Below are 17,421 nucleotides of genomic sequence, written 5' to 3' on the forward strand. Positions count from 1 at the left end.
CTACCGGACGTGGGTCATAAAAGCGTCTCTTATGACAGGCGGACCACAACATACCTTCAGCACAGAATAATCATTTCTCGTATTCTTTTGACATATTAATTTTAATATTCGGGATAATTATTATATTATTCAAACAAAACATTTTAAATGAAAAAAATCGGTAAACCGAAAAATTGAAAAATCTATAAATCGAGAAATTGAACAATCTAAAAATTAAACAATTTAAAAATCGAAGAATTGGAAAACCAAAAAATCTAAACCGAGAACTTGAAAAATCGAATAATCGAGAAATCAAAACATCAAGGAAAACAATAAAATTAACGGAAAATCTAGAACTTAAAAACTATATACCTATCGAAAAATTGAAAAACCGAGAAATCGAAACATCAAAAAATGGAAAAATGGAAGAACCAAAACATTGCAAAATCTCAGAACTGAACTATTGAAAAACTGAAAAATGGCAGGAAAATTGAAAAATCGAAAAAGTGAAAAAATTCAAAACTGAAATCTTGAAAAACTGAAAAATGGAAAGAAAATTGAAGAATCGGAAAAGTGAAAAAATCCAAAACTGAAACATTGAAAAATCCAGAAATCGAAAAATCGAAAAATTGAAAAATCACAATTGAAGAGAGAATTGAAAAATCAAGAAATAGAGAAATGGGAAAATCAAAAAATCAGTTAATCGAAAAATTGAAAAATCGAAAAATTTAGAAACGTCAAAAATTGAAAACTGAAAAATAAAAAAATTAAAAATCGTAAAACTGAAATATCGTAAAGTTAATAAATTGAAAAAAAAATCGTATCAACTAAAAATTCAAAAAATCGAGAAATTGAACAATCAAAAAATCAAAACATTGAAATCCCAGTAAGTTGATAAATTTGGAAAATTTAAAAAACAAAAATTTTAAAAATCCAAGAATTGAACAACAAAAAAAATCTAAACCTGAAAATTGAATGATCGAGAACAAAAAATCTAAAATTTAAAAATTCGACAAATTGAAAAATCATGGAACTGAAAAATCGAAAAGTCGAGATAGTGAGAAATCTAAAAACCTAAAACTTTAAAAGCTGAAAAATTAAAATATCGAAAAATTTAAAAACCGAGAAAACACAATATCAAAAATTTGAAAAATTGAAGAAACGAAATATTGCAAAATTCCAAAGCTGAAATATTGAAAAACCTAAAAATGGAAGGAAAATTAAAGAATCGAAACAGTGAAAAAATCCCAAACTGAAACATTAAAAAATTGAGAAATGGAAAAATTGGAAAATCAAAAAAATTGATCTAAAGAGTTTAGACAGTACTTCCCTCGCTATCGGAAACGTGACGACTGCATGCCTATTATGTTTTTTTTGACATTAGATTTCAAAGCATTCGGTTTTGTAGTTCCTGATTAAATCAATAAAATAAATTTGCGCATTCATTAAATTTTTTGAGTCACCCTGTATTCCGAATCCAAAAAATATGAATGGAATGATAAATTACAAGAAGAGACTCATCATATTTTGTAAACTTTAAATAGGATTATACGGCAAACTTTTGAGCTGACGTCATCAATTTTTTGGAGGGGATACGCAAACATATTTTGACTAAAAATTTGTTATGCTCTTTATAACCTTAAAACATTTGCAAGATTTCAAAGCATTGGGTTCTGTAGTTCCTGATTAAATCAATAAAATAAATTTACGCATTCATTAATTTTTGGGGTCATCCTGTATATGCAAATCCAAAAAACATGAATGGAATGATAAATCACAAGAAGAGACTCATCATATTTTATACAATTTAGATAGGATTTATTCAACAAAATTTTGAGGTGACGTCATCAATTTTTTAGAGGGGATAAGTAAACATATTGTGATTAAAACGGTCTTGGTTTAATAACAAAAAAATATTGTTCGTCTATAAAACAAGCTCGTCTTAGACAAAGTATTCGTAAAAAAGTATGTCGTAAAAAAATTTATGTATGCTGGTTCCGACTGCGATTATGGTTTAAATATTTTTTAGAAAATCCTGTCATGGATGTAGAAACATTTGTGACAGCCAAAGAGGTTTTTTTGAGAAAATTATCTTTGAATTTAGACCAAATTGAAATAGACACTAGGCAACAGGCACATTTGGGCAAAAGAAAGAAAAATTAGGGTTACGGCTTCAAATTTTGGACGTATTTACAAACTTAGACCGACTACAGCAATAGCTAAAACTGTGGAGTCTCTGTTGTACAGTACATTTAGAGATAATAGTCATACATACTATGGACAGCAAAGTGAGGAAAAAGGTGTCAAGTGTTTTGAAATAAATAAAAATATAAAAACTGAACGGTATGGCTTGTTTATTTCAAAACAATTTCCTTACTTGGCTGCTAGTCCAGACAGGGTTCTAGAGGATAGGAGGGCATTAGTCGAAATTAAGTGCCCTTCAAAATCGCAAGATTTGTCTCCCGAAGAAGCGGTTAGAAAAAAAATAATCAAATTGTGTACATTCACAGACAGAGAATTGAAACTAAAAAAAGAATCATGATTACTACTTTCAAGTCCAGGGACAAATGCTTGTTACGGGTATTTCACAAGTTTATTTTGTTGTATGGACACCCAAAGGAATAAATATAAAAAAGAAATATATAAAGACGAAGAAACATATGTAAAAAGATGGCAGATAAACTTCGCAGATTTTACTTTGGCGCATTATTGCCCGAAATAATTGATTCAAGAAGAAAGAGGAACCTGCCTTTTCGAGAGATTTTTTTTAAATAAATAAAATTTGTTTCTATTTTTTTATGTACTTTAATAATTTATTAGGAGTACATTTTTCATCACCAAGACTTGCATATTTTTATTATAAATATATTTTGAAAATGATCTCTCGGCAAATGAAAACATATACGAGCATTTTTTTCGAGTAAACAATGAAGGGAGAAGTTACTAGGCGTAGAGCTTTTTTAAAACACCTCCTTTCTGGGATAAGTAGTAGATACACTTAGCTACTTATACGTGTTAAACAAAAGCTGTATTTTATATATTTTTTATTATTATTATAAATATGTTTATTAGTTTTATTAATTAAGAAAGCAAAATATATATTAACAATGGCGGCTTGTTATAAAACTGAGTTCCTTGCCATAAATTAAAAAAATCAGCCGAGAACTCTAACAATCAGCTTGTGGTAGAGCAGGCGATAAGGGTTTTACCTGGAAAGTCGCTTCCGTAAATTTTAGTGGCGCTCCTATCGGCAAAGTACTGAACTAACTGCTCAAATTCTGTCGAATTGATACCCATTTTTTTTCAATAATTGTTAGTTTTTGTTAAAAACTCTGCTAACCAATAGATCATTAATTTTCCTCTGATATTCCTGTTAAAATTATTCGACGTGTTTTGCATTAATTTGTGGTATATTTTGATTTTAATAAACACATTATTATTTAAACAAATTGTACCACTAACAAACATTTAATGACTCTGCGCCCTGTAAAAAGTGATGTTTTATCCATGTGCGAATTTTCAAGCGATTCTATGATGGTTATGACTCACAAAACTTGAAAAGAAAACATACAATGGTGCTTTTTTTACGATATTTCTCAGCCATATTTTTTTAGTTAATTGAACTGGTCTCTGCGCTCTAGAATATGAAAAAAGCTGCAGTTTGATGTATGATACGTCTGTATTAATATCATTTTTTCATACAAAAAACCAAAAAAATGTTATACCTCGTCTAGCGAGTCCCCTTAACATTTGATATCAACAGTAGATAGTTTCAAAGTTAACGGCATGAGTAATTTGGAGCGTCTTGTGGTTTACCAAAATAAAACGTTCCGAACTGTAAATGGGTGTTTAGCACACTTAACAGATCAAATTCAAATTTGAAAAAAGGAAAGTAGTTAACTAGTACACGTTTTTTAATAGAATTATCGAAGAATATTCCGGGAAACCCATTTTTGATAATTTATTGTGAAATTAACGTCAAATTGCCTGTGACATGGTACACAGTTCAAACTTCATGACGACACAAACAATGAACCACGTTAGGAAAAGATCAGATCTTAACTTACTGATTTGTGTCACACGTATTTCTCTCATTGCATGTCGTAAGTATAAATGACATTTTCAAGTTTACTGCTGTCTGATAAGATAATTTTTACAATTCCTTTAAAGGTAAAAGATAAATCGTCATTATCAAATTATCATAGATTAGATACGTACGTGTGATTTTTTTTCACAATGAAGAGAATTTACTTACTTAAAAGGCAAAATGGTTTATTAATCACTCAAAATTATCCTTATCGGAATTTTTACCTACTACGGTAACAAGCAGAACACGGGTTTTAAGTATTTAATGTTAAGATCATAAACAATATCTGTCTGTATTTATTTTGTTTTGCGCTGTATTTGTATCACAACGTGTACTTATTCTCGACTTTGTGTTATAACAGGAAATATCTTGTTGTGGAAAAAATTTTTGTGGTAAATTCAACAGCATTTTCATTGAAGTGTTATTTTGGTAAGTGCTCATTCCCCCATTCACATACATACATATTTTATTTTTCCAAAACAATCGATTAATGGACGTCTAATACACGTACAACACTGACGTTGATAGATAAAACAAAAGTGATATTCACGTTTCACTTAACCAATTTAAATAATCCACTTCTCGGAATCAACCATGCACTTTTATCGCCACTTCCTCGCCTTAATCGCCCCAAAATTACAAAGTCTCCCCGGCCAAAAACAACAAGAAACTATTACTCATCGATAAGATCTCGATAAGGATAATCTTGATTGACGCGCCCAAACACTCCGTCTCAGTGTAAATTCAGATTAATTGTATCCCAGTGGTTCGCTGGCAGCGTACTACATCAGATGAATCGGTGAGTTATTTATACCATTGTCGCAATCGATACGACATGAAAAAGACATCGTGGTCTCTGTGAAGCCGGCACGAATCAATTTAGTACGTTGTGTAAGGTTTCCGCAATTACATCGTTCCGGTGTGGGTTTTGTTTTGTCGCTTTTTCGATATCGCAGCGATGTTTGTTCTTGTCGATGTCGCCGACGGGTAGGTCAGTTTCATCGATTCGGAGGACTCGAGTGCGACGTGTGGGTTATGGTCGTGGGTTAAATTTACATTTTATAGGGTGGTGTGGTGGCGGTTTTTGTGTGTGTGAAGAAGAAAGCGATAAAAATCGCAGATTTACGAGGGTTGAAGGGGAAAATGGTGCCGGTGTCGGGGGTGTTGGAGTAATCTGTGAAAAGATTGTGGGTTTGGGTTGTTGCAAGTGCATTCCGTTGCGCAATTTGGTGTTATCGGTGGATTTTAAAAATTTACGGAGAAGTGTTTGTTTTAAAGTGATCGACTTTGGGTTTAGTATTTCGGTGACTAAAAAGTTGTATTCTCTAACATCTTCTGCAAGTCTCGCGAACTGGCGTCTGTCGTTTATGAATTTTGCAAAGTAAATGAAATTTAAGTTTTAAAATAACTTACTTCTATATTGGTAGTTTATGAATCCACCTTGATTTTTACCCTAGACAACCAGATTGTTTTAAATAAAAATTAAAATTGTAGAACATTCTATTTTTCAGCCTGCAAACTGAAGAATTGTAGATGTCGCTTACGTCAACGTGACGTCACACTTGTCACTAAAAATCAAATTTTATTTATAATTTTTCTAACAAACGGCCTTTCATTAATGTTCTATATCTACTAGGCCATGGAATTTAAAATTCTTAACATCAAATTTCAAATTGAACTCGACAGTATGTCAGTAGAATCAACTTACAAACAAATTGCATGGCATGCTAGATATGAAACAGGAATATAAATAACTTTTGACCAGTTTTTAATTTTCAATGTTAAAAAAAAATAATACATTAATAAAAAATACATGCATATATCTAAAATATCGTTTTGAAAATTTTAATTCTGTAAGTGGAAATACACGTGAGGTCTGTTAGAGTGCAAGTAAAAAAGAGTGCTGTGCGTATGTTTCAAGTGAGTTTTTCCGTCACAAAATTTTGTGGTGACGTCACCAACATTTTTGCTAAGACACATGCATTAATTTAAATAAATGCAGCGTTTATAATGTATGATGTTCAGAATTTACAAAATACGAGGTTCAGAATGTACAAAATTTAGAAAGACGGCGTTCAAACAATTTATAAAATGCGATGTTGAGATTGCACAAAATACAGCCTACGTCGTTTATAAATACAGCGTCCAAAATTTATGAAGTACGGCTTTCAGAATGTACAATAGTAGTTATATAATGGGAGTTCTAAAATAGTTTGACCACATTTGAGCTGTTTTAGAACCCCATCATTTTCTATCGAGAGGTCATTGATCGTTTAGCTGTTTTAGAATGCGCCATCATTTTCTGTGGACTAATTTGGCCTCTTTTAGCACCGGCATTATTGTCTGTCGACCATTTGGACCTGTCTTAGGAACCCTATAATTTTTTGTCAATCAGTTTGACCTGTTTTAGAACCGGTATCATTTTTTGTCGATCAATTTGACCTGTTTTAGCAACGGCATCATTTTCTGTTGACTAATTTGGGCTGATTTAGATCTATCTTCATTTTCTGTCGTTCAATTTGACCTGTTTTGGAACCGGCATCATTTTTTCTTGACTAAATTGGCCTGTTTTAAAACCGGCATCATTTTCTGTCAACCAATTTGGCGTGGTCTAGAAAGGCCATCATTTTCTGTCGACCATTTGGACCTTATTGATTGATTTATTTATTTATTTATTTATTTTATTTATTTATTCAACAGGATACCCTTTATGATACATACATTTAATGGTAATTGAAACAAAAAGATCCAAAAGGACATAAAGTAAATTTACAATAACACAAAAATAAATAAAAGTTAACTTTCCAAAAAAAAAAAAAACAAAAGAGATGAAATAACCTGAATAAATATTCATAAATTTAACAAAACAGTTTCTAACAACTCAGGACCAACCGCTTGTGTTAGGGCCCCCCTCATTTTCTGTTTTAGAATCATCCATCATTTTCTATCGACTAATTTGACCTGTATTAGAACTCCTGTCATTTTATGTCAATTAATTTGACTTGTTTTAAAACCAGCATCATTTTCTGTCAACTAATTTGGCGTCTTCTAGAAACGGCATCATTTTCTGTCGACAATTTGGGCCTCATCTTAGGACTTCTATCACTTTTTTTTGTGGACCACCTGTCTTAGGACTCCCATCATTTTCTATTAGACTAATTTGACCTGTATTAGAACTCCCGTCATTTTATGTCAATTAATTTGACCTGTTTTAAAACCAGCATCATTTTTTGTCGATCAATTGGATCTGTCTTAGGACCCACATCATTTTCTATTGACAGGTCATTGACCGTTTAGCTGTTTTAAAATCACCCATCATTTTCTATCGACTAATTTGACCTGTTTTATACCCGGCATCATTTTCTGTCGACCAATTGGATTTGTCTTAGGACCCCCATCATTTTTTGTCGATCAATTTGATCTCTTTTAGAAACGGTACCATTTTCTGTTGATTAATTTGGGCTGTTTTAGAATTGTCTTCATTTTATATCGATTAATTTGACCTGTATTAGGACTCCCATCATTTTCTTTCGACTAATTTGACTTGTTTTAGAACCGGCATCATTTTCTCTTTACCATTTGGACCTGTATTTGGACCCCCATCATTTTCTGTCGACTAATTTGGAGCTGTCTTAGGAACCCTATAATTTTTTGTTGATCAATTTGACCTGTTTTAGAACCGACATCATTTTCTGTTGACTAATTTCGCGTCCAAATTTAACAAAACATTTTCTAACATCTAGAATGGAATGTCTTAGGACTAACCGCTTGTGTTAGGACCCCCCACATTTTCTGTTTTAGAATCATCCATCATTTTCTATCGACTAATTTGACCTGTTGTAGAACCGGCATCATTTTCTGTTGACTAATTTGGGCTGTTTTAGAATTGCCTTCATTTTCTATCGACTAATTTGACCTGAATTTGGACTCGTATCATTTTCTTTCGACTAATTTGACCTGTTTTAGAACCGGCGTCATTTTATGTTGACTAATTTGAAGTGTTTTAGAACTGCCTTTATTTTATATCGACTAATTTGATCTGTATTGGGACTCCCATCATTTTCTGTGGACTAGTTTGACCTGTTTTAGAACCAGCATCATTTTCTGTTGACTAATTTGGGCTGTTTTGAAATTGTCTTCATTTTCTGTCGACTAATTTGACCTGTATTGGGACTCCCATCATTTTCTTTCAACTATTTTGACCTTTTTTAGAACCGGCATCATTTTCTGTCAACTAATTTGGCATCTTCTAGAAACGGCATCATTTTCTGTCGACAATTTGGACCTCATCTTAGCACTTCTGTGACTTTTTTTTCGTCGACCCCCTGTTTTAGGACCCCCATCATTCTCTATCGACTAATTTGACCTGTATTAGGACTCCCATCCTTGTCTGTCGGCTAATTTGACCTGTTTTAGACCCGGCATCATTTTCTGTCGATCAATTAGATCTGTCTTAGAACCCCCATCATTTTCTGTCGACCAATTGGACCTGTCTTAGGACCCCCATCATTTTCTATGACTAATTTGACCTTGTATTAGAACTCCCATCATTTTCTGTCAATTAATTTGACCTGTTTTAAAACCACCATCATTTTTTGTCGATCAGTTGGACCTGTCTTAGGACCCCCATCATTTTCTATTAACAGGTCATTGACTGTTTAGCTGTTTTAGAATCGCCCATCATTTTCTATCGACTAATTTGACCTGTATTAGGACTCCGATCGTTGTCTATCGATTAATTTGACCTGTTTTAAACCCGGCATCATTTTCTGTCGACAATTTGGACCTTATCATAGGACTTCTATCATCGACCAATTGGATCTGTCTTAGGACCCCCATCATTTTTTGTCGGTCAATTTGATCTGTTTGAGAAACAGCATCATTTTCTGTTGACTAATTTGGCTTGTTTTAGGACCCCCATCGTTTTTTTGTCGATCAATTTGATCTGTTTTAGAAGCGGTATCATTTTCTGTTAACTAATTTTGGTTGTTTTAAAATTGTCTTCATTTTATATCGACTAATTTGACGCGTATTAGGACTCCCATCATTTTCTTTCGACTAATTTGACTTGTTTTAGAACCGGCATCATTTTCTGTTGACCATTTGGACCTGTTTTAGGACCCCCGTCATTTTCTGTCGACTAGTTTGACCTCTTTTAGAACCGGCATGATTTTCTGTCGACCATTTAGAGCTGTCTTAAGAACCCTATCATTTTTTGTTGATCAATTTGACCTGTTTTGGAACCAGCATCATTTTCTGTCAACTAATTTGGATCTCATCTTAGGACTTATCATTTTTTTTGTCAACCGCCTGTCGTAGGACCCCCATCATTTTCTGTCGACTAATTTCACCTCTTTTAGAACCGGGCATCATTTTCTGTTGACCATTTGGACCTGTCTTAGGACCCCCATCATTTTCTGTCGACTAATTTGACCTCTTTTAGTACCGGCATCATTTTCTGTTGACTAATTTGGGCTGTTTTAGAACTACCTTCATTTTCTGTCGTTTAATTTGACCTGTTTTGGAACGAGCATCATTTTCTGTCAACTAATTCGGCTTCTTCTAGAAACGGCATCATTTTCTGTCGACCATTTGGACCTTATCTTAGGACTTATCATTTTTTTTGTCAACCGCGTGTCTTAGGACTCCCATCATTTATTTTTCGACCACTTGTCTCAGGACCCCCATCATTGTCGAGTACATTGTTCAGAATTTACGGAGTACTTGATTCAGAAGATACAAAATACTGCGTTCAAAATTTAGAAAGTACGCAAGTCCATCGTTCATATAGTACGGGGTTCAAAAGTTGTGAGTACGGCGTTGGTCCACACTGCTAAAATGAAATTATTAATATTAAAATGAGGCTAAACAATAAAGGCGGATTCATAATCATAAATCACATGTATAAAAATACGTTATTTTATTAAATTTAAGTAACATTCACTATACATAATTTTGAAGTACCGTCATTCCATGTGTTTTTTTTTATTCCACATGTATGAAACATCGATAAAACATCGAATTAGCCGTCGGCCGAATGGACTCTTTGACAATACTTCCTAGCTTAGGTTTAGGAAGTAAAAAAACTCTGTACAAAGATTATTTTTTAATATATCTGATTTACATTTTCTATAAAAAATTTTGCTTACATAAATATTCAAAATATAAGATCTTCAGTTTGTCAGTTTAAGAAATGTTAATGAAATAATCTGCAAAACTTTCGTACCGTTTACTTTAGAGTTTTAACATACCTTAAGATTATCATGTCTACAGTTACATAGATACGATATCTCAAAAAAGTGAGGTTATTATAACGAAGGAAACTAAACGACAGATGTTACAAAAAAATACAGTTTCAAGAAATTTCCGTAGTGAACGTTTTTTGTGGTTTATTTTAGATTATGAAACGCGCTAGACAAAAAATATAAGTGCTTTAATAAATATTTCTCGCTAAAAATAACAAATGATAGCAGCGTCCAACTGAATAAACTTGGACGCAGTCGTTTTATTTGTCAGTAATACTTAAACATGATTTAAGGTACGACTTTACAGGACCGATTAATATCCAGAAGTAGATTTTTGACCACGCCATTTCTTAAAGTAGATAGTTTAAATGTTTACTAAAAGTTGTCTAAAAATTGTAAAAGTTAACTACAAATTTCATTTTTGTATAAGAACGCCGATATATTAATAATGAATTAATTAAATAAATTGATTCATTCAATTTACTTTATCGATTGATTGTAGGTGGGCTTCGATGAAATTAAAAAAAATCTTTAATAAAGGTAATATTAATAGAATTTCATATAACTGACATTTCGCTTAAAATGTTTCGAAATTACACCATACTAACTAGATACCATCAACAATAAATGACTCAAACAATTTAGAATTTTTCTCGGAGATTCTAAATTACTATAAATAACTGCATTACGCTACTGAAAGGTAGAGATAAGAAAAACCCGGTGGAATAGCATTCATTTAATCTCCAAATTCAATTAATCTTGATGGAATTTAATAAACTTTCGCAAACTGCATTGCGTAAATTTTTGAAGTGTTATACTTTTATAAATGATTAATTAAAAATGGCATTTTTTCATGTCTTATGTGCTAATCAAATCTGGGACAACAATGCAGTAATAAATTGGTTTATGAAGCTAGAACCACAGTTTTTTTCACGTTAAAATTATACATTACAATTCCTCCACGAATTTAAGCTCTTGAAATAAGGTTAAGAATCGTTTTTTGGTCGTAAAGTTGGCACTTGTTTATGTTGTGTGGTTATTAAACGACTACTATTTGTGCCTACCATGTTTCGCTCACAACCTTTTATTACATTTCTAAAAAAGTATGTTCGTGTTTGTTTAAAAAGAGCGAATCGGACTTTTTTATAAACAAATTTTCAATTATTTTACACTCAGGGGGAAATGTTAATTAAATCAAACGCGTCCAATCCAAACCCAGCTGAAATATTCAACTCTAAAAAATTGTTGCTGTGCATTGTTCTGTATTTATTATTTCGCTCGTTATTTCATTAGTATGTACATGAAGGTTAATTTAATTATAATTTATAAAGACGGTGATTCACACTTGTGTTTGCAATACTATCTTTATGAAGAATCGTCCACACCCCTTTTTAATTATGCGGTGTACAACGTAATAGAAAATCAGTTATTAATGAATTATTCGCGCAGATGTTAAGTACTTTCGCTTCAAACCACACGCATTCCAATTAAATTTTTTTGCTAAAGTTCTCTTCCTGTATATGAATTTGTTTTTGAATTTTAACAAATTCCTACCATTAAACTCCTTACGTACGTAAATATTTACATTTAAGGCGACTACTGACATTGATAAAGTTCAACCGAAACTACTTAAATCGCAATGACGCACTGCATTCGAATTATTTATATCGCACTATACTTAAGCCATTGACTCAAAGCAGCCCTGCATTCATAATATTCGCTTTATTAGACTTACGTGAAGTGGCTATAACAGGTCACATGACTAAGCGTTCCACGTCCGAAACGTGCATGCAACTCCTCCATTAAAATTCCCTCTCGCGCCTGAGCCGACTTACGTCTTGTAAATCGTTCCACCGACCGTAATCGACGCCCGAATCCTAATGACATTTTTTGACAGTCCACTCGATGTAAACAATCATTCATTGACTTTTTTGTTGTAGATGAGTTTCGAACATTTGAAAACCTAATCCCGCCATCTTCATGGACCACCACAACCAGCCGCCTCCTCGCGGAGGTCGGACTGTCACTGCCAAAGATGTGGCTCAAGCCAACGACTACTTCGAGCACTTCCTCAACGCCACCAGTCTCAAGAATATCCTAGGATACTACCGCAGCATCTGTGAACACCTCAATCTCAAGCCCAACCATTTTCCGCTGTTCTATCCGAAGCTGAAGTCGTATCTGACCTCGTGGAGGGCCAAGGCTTTGTGGAAGAAGTTCGACGCGAGGGCTGTGCATAAGTGCTACGGCAAGGGGAAGTTGTGCACGAGTAGCAGGTACGTGGAGGACGACTGCTGGTCACACCGGAGTAATGCGGTTTTGCAGGGTTTTGATCATCGGGGCGGGACCGTGCGGACTGCGGACGGCTATCGAGGCGCAGCTTCTTGGAGCTAAAGTGGTATGTGTGGCATGGGGTGTTTGGGTGTGGTTTGATGGTGTTTTTGAAGGTGGTTGTCGAGAAGAGGGATAGGCTGTCACGGCACAATGTCCTCCACTTGTGGCCTTTCGTGATCGAGGATTTGAGGGCTCTTGGTGCTAAGAAGTTTTTTGGGAAGTTCTGCGCGGGTGCTATAGATCATATTAGTATTAGACAACTGCAATGCATCTTGCTGAAGGTCGTGCTTCTGCTAGGCGTGGAAGTTCACACCGAAGTGAGCTTTGAGAGATTGGTTGAGCCGGATCCCATCGAAAGTAAGTTTGTTCATTGCAATTTAAGATTTAAGTACCTACACTATGATAAGTAAAATGACTCAGTGAGTAGGATCTAAAACACTTTTAATTAATCTTCAGTAACATAAGTGAAAGACAAAAAGACACGCTAAGACCATAGTGTAAAAGCTTAAAGAATAACTAAAATTTGTTTGTTCATATCCAAAAACAATTTGATGACGTCACTTCAAAATTTTGATAAGTAACTCCACATTAATTTTACATAATAATTTGCTTTTACACTGGTGGTTTATTAATCCGCTCTATTTTTGTACATATGTACTTGAATTTTGAAAAAAAAAAAGAAAATTGTACAAAGAAATTGATTAAAACTTGTTTTAAATCTACATGTTTTTCCCTACAATGACATATTTTTGGGAAAAAAATCAAAATTCTGCCATTTATTGTAGAAAATATTAAATTAATTGCCCTGAAATTTAGGCTTGAGGAATTGACAATTATCTGTCTCAAACATTTTCGATGTAAATCCCATTTAAGTTGATACACCGTATCGCAAAAGAAATGAAATTTGCAAAATCACCTTTCATAATTTTTATATGAACTGGAGATGAGGTGCTTCGAAAGCGAGGAAAGTTCTCAAATTTTTTTAAGTAAAATGCACTGTTGATTTTATCTTTTCGAGCGTAAGCCAAGGAAGTGTTGTAACAGCGTCCATGTTTCATGTTTTCTGGACGTTTCATGACCCCTAAAGTACTAAACAATAGGTCTCCCGTTTCCGTCTGTCTATCTGTTTGCCGTCTGTGTCGATTTTCACTTCCCGAGCGTAAGCTAAGTTGGTCTTGTAATCGAGTCCATCGGGTGACTGGTTACTTTCATGTTTTCTCGACGTTCGACGATCCCAAGAGTACGAAAAATGGGGTCCCATTTCCGTCCGTCTTTCTGTCTAAAAATATCAAAATTGAATTAACAGTGTTTCGGTTTTTCGAGTTTTTGATTTCTCGATTCTCAATTTTTCAGTTCTTGAATGTTTCGATTTTTCAGGTTTTCGGTTCTTCAAAAATTAAATTTTTGGATCTTTTAAATTTTCAATTTTTAAATTTTTCGGTTTTTCAATTTTTTTATTTTTAGATTTCTTAATTTTTAGATGTTCCAGTTTTGCGATTTTTCAATTTTTCTTCAACTTTTCCACTTTTCAATTTCGTGATTGTTTACTTTTTCGATTTTTCACTTCTTCCATTAAGATTTGATGTTACGATTTTTCAATTTTTCATTTTATCGAGATTTCAATTGTTCAATTTTCCGATTTTTGGATTTCTCAATTTCTTAACTCTTTATTTATTTATTTTTTAAGTTTTAAAGCCGATTTACGGAAGCTCAATTAAATATATATTTGATTGGGATTAAATTTTTAATTTGGCATTAAAGTACCTCATGACCGACTCTACACCAATCAAATCTCGCTAAACGCCTTGTTAAATATTTCATAAACTGGCCCTAAATTTTTCAGTTTCTAATTTTTCGATTTTGATGTTTCGATTTTTCGATTTCCCAATTTTTCAACAGTTCAAGTTTGGAATTCTTCAATTTTTCAGTTTTCCAATTTTCCGATTTTTTTAAATTGTAGATTTTTCGATTTCTCCTCTTTTTGGTTTTTTAATTTTTCGATTTTTTAAAATTTACGTTATGATTTTCCCGTTTTTCGTTTTTAAGATTTTTTGATGTTCGATTTTACAATTTTTTATTTTTTTAATATTTCTATTTTTCGAATTTTCGAACTCTGGACCTCTCGATTTTTCAATTTATAAAATTTTTGAACTTTTCGATTTTTCTATGTCTAATTTATTCAACATTTCAATTTTGAGAATTTTTCAATTCGTGGATTTTTATTTTCTGATGTTCCGGTTGACCGATCCTACGATTTTTTGGTTTATCTATTTTTCGATTTTAAAATTTTGTTGATTTCTCAATATTCCGATGTTTCAATTATTTAATTTTTTAATTTTTAAATCTCTTAATTTTTAGATGGTTCAATTTTGAGATTTTTCAATTTTTCTTTGATTTTTCGACTTTTCGATTTCTTGATTTTTTTCTTTTTCGAGTTTTCACTTCTTCGATTAAAATTTGATGTTTCGATTTCACGATTTTTCAGTTTTTCGATATATATATTAATTTTTCATTTTTTCGAATTTTTAAATTTTAGATTTTTGGATTTTGATGTTTCCATATCTTGATTTCCCGATTTTTCAATTTTTCGGTTTTTCAACTTTTCGATTTTTTAAATTGTAGATTTTTCGATTTCTCCTTTTTTGCTTTTTTAATTTTTCAATTTTTGCCATACTATTTTCTCATTTTTTTATTTTACGATTTTTTGATGTTTCCATTTACCAATTTAATTTTATAACATTTCTGTTTATATATTTTTCGTATTTTCGATTTCTCGGCCTTTGTATTTTTCGTTTTTTTTAAAATATTTTAATGTCTTGATTTCCCAATTTTTCAACAATTCAATTTTGAGATTCTGCATTTTCTTGATTTTTCATATTTTGATGTTCGATTGTATAATTTTTTATTTTTTTAATACATATTTCGAATTTTCAAACTCTGGATCTCTCGATTTTTCGATTTTTAAAATTTTTCCATTTCTCATTTATTCAACATTTCAGTTTTGAAAATTTTTCAATTTCTGGATTTTTTGATTTTTCGGTTTTAAAAATTTTTGGATTTCCGAATATTCCGATGTTTCAATTTTTTAATTTTTAAATGTTTCAGTTTTGGGATTTTTCAATTTTTCTTCGATTTTTCGACTTTTCGATTTCTTGATTTTTTACTTTTTCGATTTTTCGCTTCTTCGATTAAGATTTGATGTTTTGATTTCTCGATTTTTCAGTTTTTCGATATTTTAATTGATCGATTTTTCAATTTTTTAATTTTTCAAAATTTTCAATTTATCGAGATTTCAATTTTTTATTTCCCGATTTTTGGATTTTTAAATTTTTTAAATTTTCTATTTTTTTAAGTTTAAATGGCGATTTACGAAAGCACAATTAAATATTTCATTGCGATAAAATTTTTAACGTGGCATTAAAGTCCCACATGACTGACTCTGCACCAATCAAATGTTCCCAAATGCTTCGTTAAATAAACTGGCCTTTGGTTTTTCGATTTTGAAGTTTCGATTTTTTGATTTTCCCATTTTTCGATTCCCCAATTTTTCGACAATTTTTGAGATTCTTCAATTTTTCGATTTTTTAAATTGTAGAATTTTCGATTTTTTAAATTGTAGACTTTTGGATTTCTGATTTTTTTGGTTTTTTAATTTTTCGGTTTTTTGAATTTTGCTATACTATATTCTCATTTTTTGATTTTACCATTTTTTTGAGGGTTCGATTTTTTAAATTTTTTAACATTTCGGTTTTTCGATTTTTTGTATTGTGACATTTTTCAATTTCTCGGTTTTTCCTTTTTTTGATTCTTCATTTTTTTGATCTTTTAAAGTTTACTGTACTATATTTTCTTTTTTCAATTTTAAGATTTTTTTGCTGTTCGATTTCATTATTTTTTACTTTTCAATATTTCGATTTTTCAATGTTTCGATTTCCCAATTTTTCGACAATTCAATTTTGAGACTCTTCAAGTTTTCGATTTCTAATTTATTCAACATTTCAGTTTTGAGAATTTTTCAATTTCTGGATTTTTTGATGTTTCGGTTGACCGATCCCCGATGTTTCGGTTTATCATTTTTCGATTTTAAAAAATTTTGGATTTCTGAATATTCCGATGTTTAAATTTTGCAATTTTTCGATTTTTTGACTTTTCGATTTCTTGATCTTTTACTTTTTCGATTTTTGGCTTCTTCGATTAAGATTTGATGTTTTGATTTCTCGATTTTTCAGTTTTACGATATTTTAATTTTTCGATTTTTCTATTTTTTAATTTTCCGAATTTTTAAACTTTAAATTTTCCATTTTTTCATTTTTCGTTTTTTAATTTTTTCAATTTATCGAGATTTCAATTTTTTATTTTTTTAAGTTTAAATGGGGATTTACGAAAGTACAATTAAATATTTCATTGCGATTAAATTTTTAACGTGGCATTAAAGTACCACATGACCGACTCTGCACCAATCAAATGTCCCCAAATGCCTCGTTAAATAAACTGGCCCTTGGTTTTTCGATTTTTTAAATTGTAGATTTTTCTGGTATCTGCTTTTTTTGGTTTTTTAATTTTTTCGATTGTTTAAATTTTGCCATACTGTTTTCTCCTTTTATGATTGTACGATTTTTTAATGTTTCAATTTACCAATTTTTAAATTTTTTTAAATTTCAGTTTTTCGGTATTTCGTATTTTCGATTTCTCGGCCCCTCGATTTTTCGTTTTTTTTTTTTAATTTTTCGATTTTTCAATGTTTCGATTTCCCAATTTTTCGACAATTAATTTTTG

The 17,421-nt window shown here is 31.7% G+C and overlaps 1 protein-coding gene across 12 annotated transcripts in view; it reads left to right on the forward strand.

Moving 5' to 3' along the window:
• Positions 1–17,421, forward strand: part of LOC135127866 (F-actin-monooxygenase Mical) — a 150,079-nt gene that overhangs the window by 65,653 nt on the left and 67,005 nt on the right. For 11 of the 12 annotated variants that reach the window (XR_010280291.1, XM_064054522.1, XM_064054524.1 and 8 more), the window contains exons 2-4: positions 12,252–12,587; positions 12,637–12,709; positions 12,759–13,002. Coding sequence is in view for 11 of the 12 variants with exons in the window: in XM_064054522.1 (XP_063910592.1) it covers positions 12,292–12,587; positions 12,637–12,709; positions 12,759–13,002 (613 nt within the window). In the remaining variant the exon portion in view is untranslated. Of the gene's footprint in view, positions 1–4,774; positions 4,866–12,251; positions 12,588–12,636; positions 12,710–12,758; positions 13,003–17,421 lie in introns of those variants that run through there. The other variant, XM_064054519.1, reaches the window with a different exon arrangement.

This window comes from Zophobas morio, unplaced genomic scaffold (assembly GCF_036711695.1).
Source record: "Zophobas morio isolate AGI-343-1 ecotype UQ-CSIRO unplaced genomic scaffold, CSIRO_AGI_Zmor_V1 ptg000012l, whole genome shotgun sequence".
NCBI lineage: Eukaryota > Metazoa > Arthropoda > Insecta > Coleoptera > Tenebrionidae > Zophobas > Zophobas morio.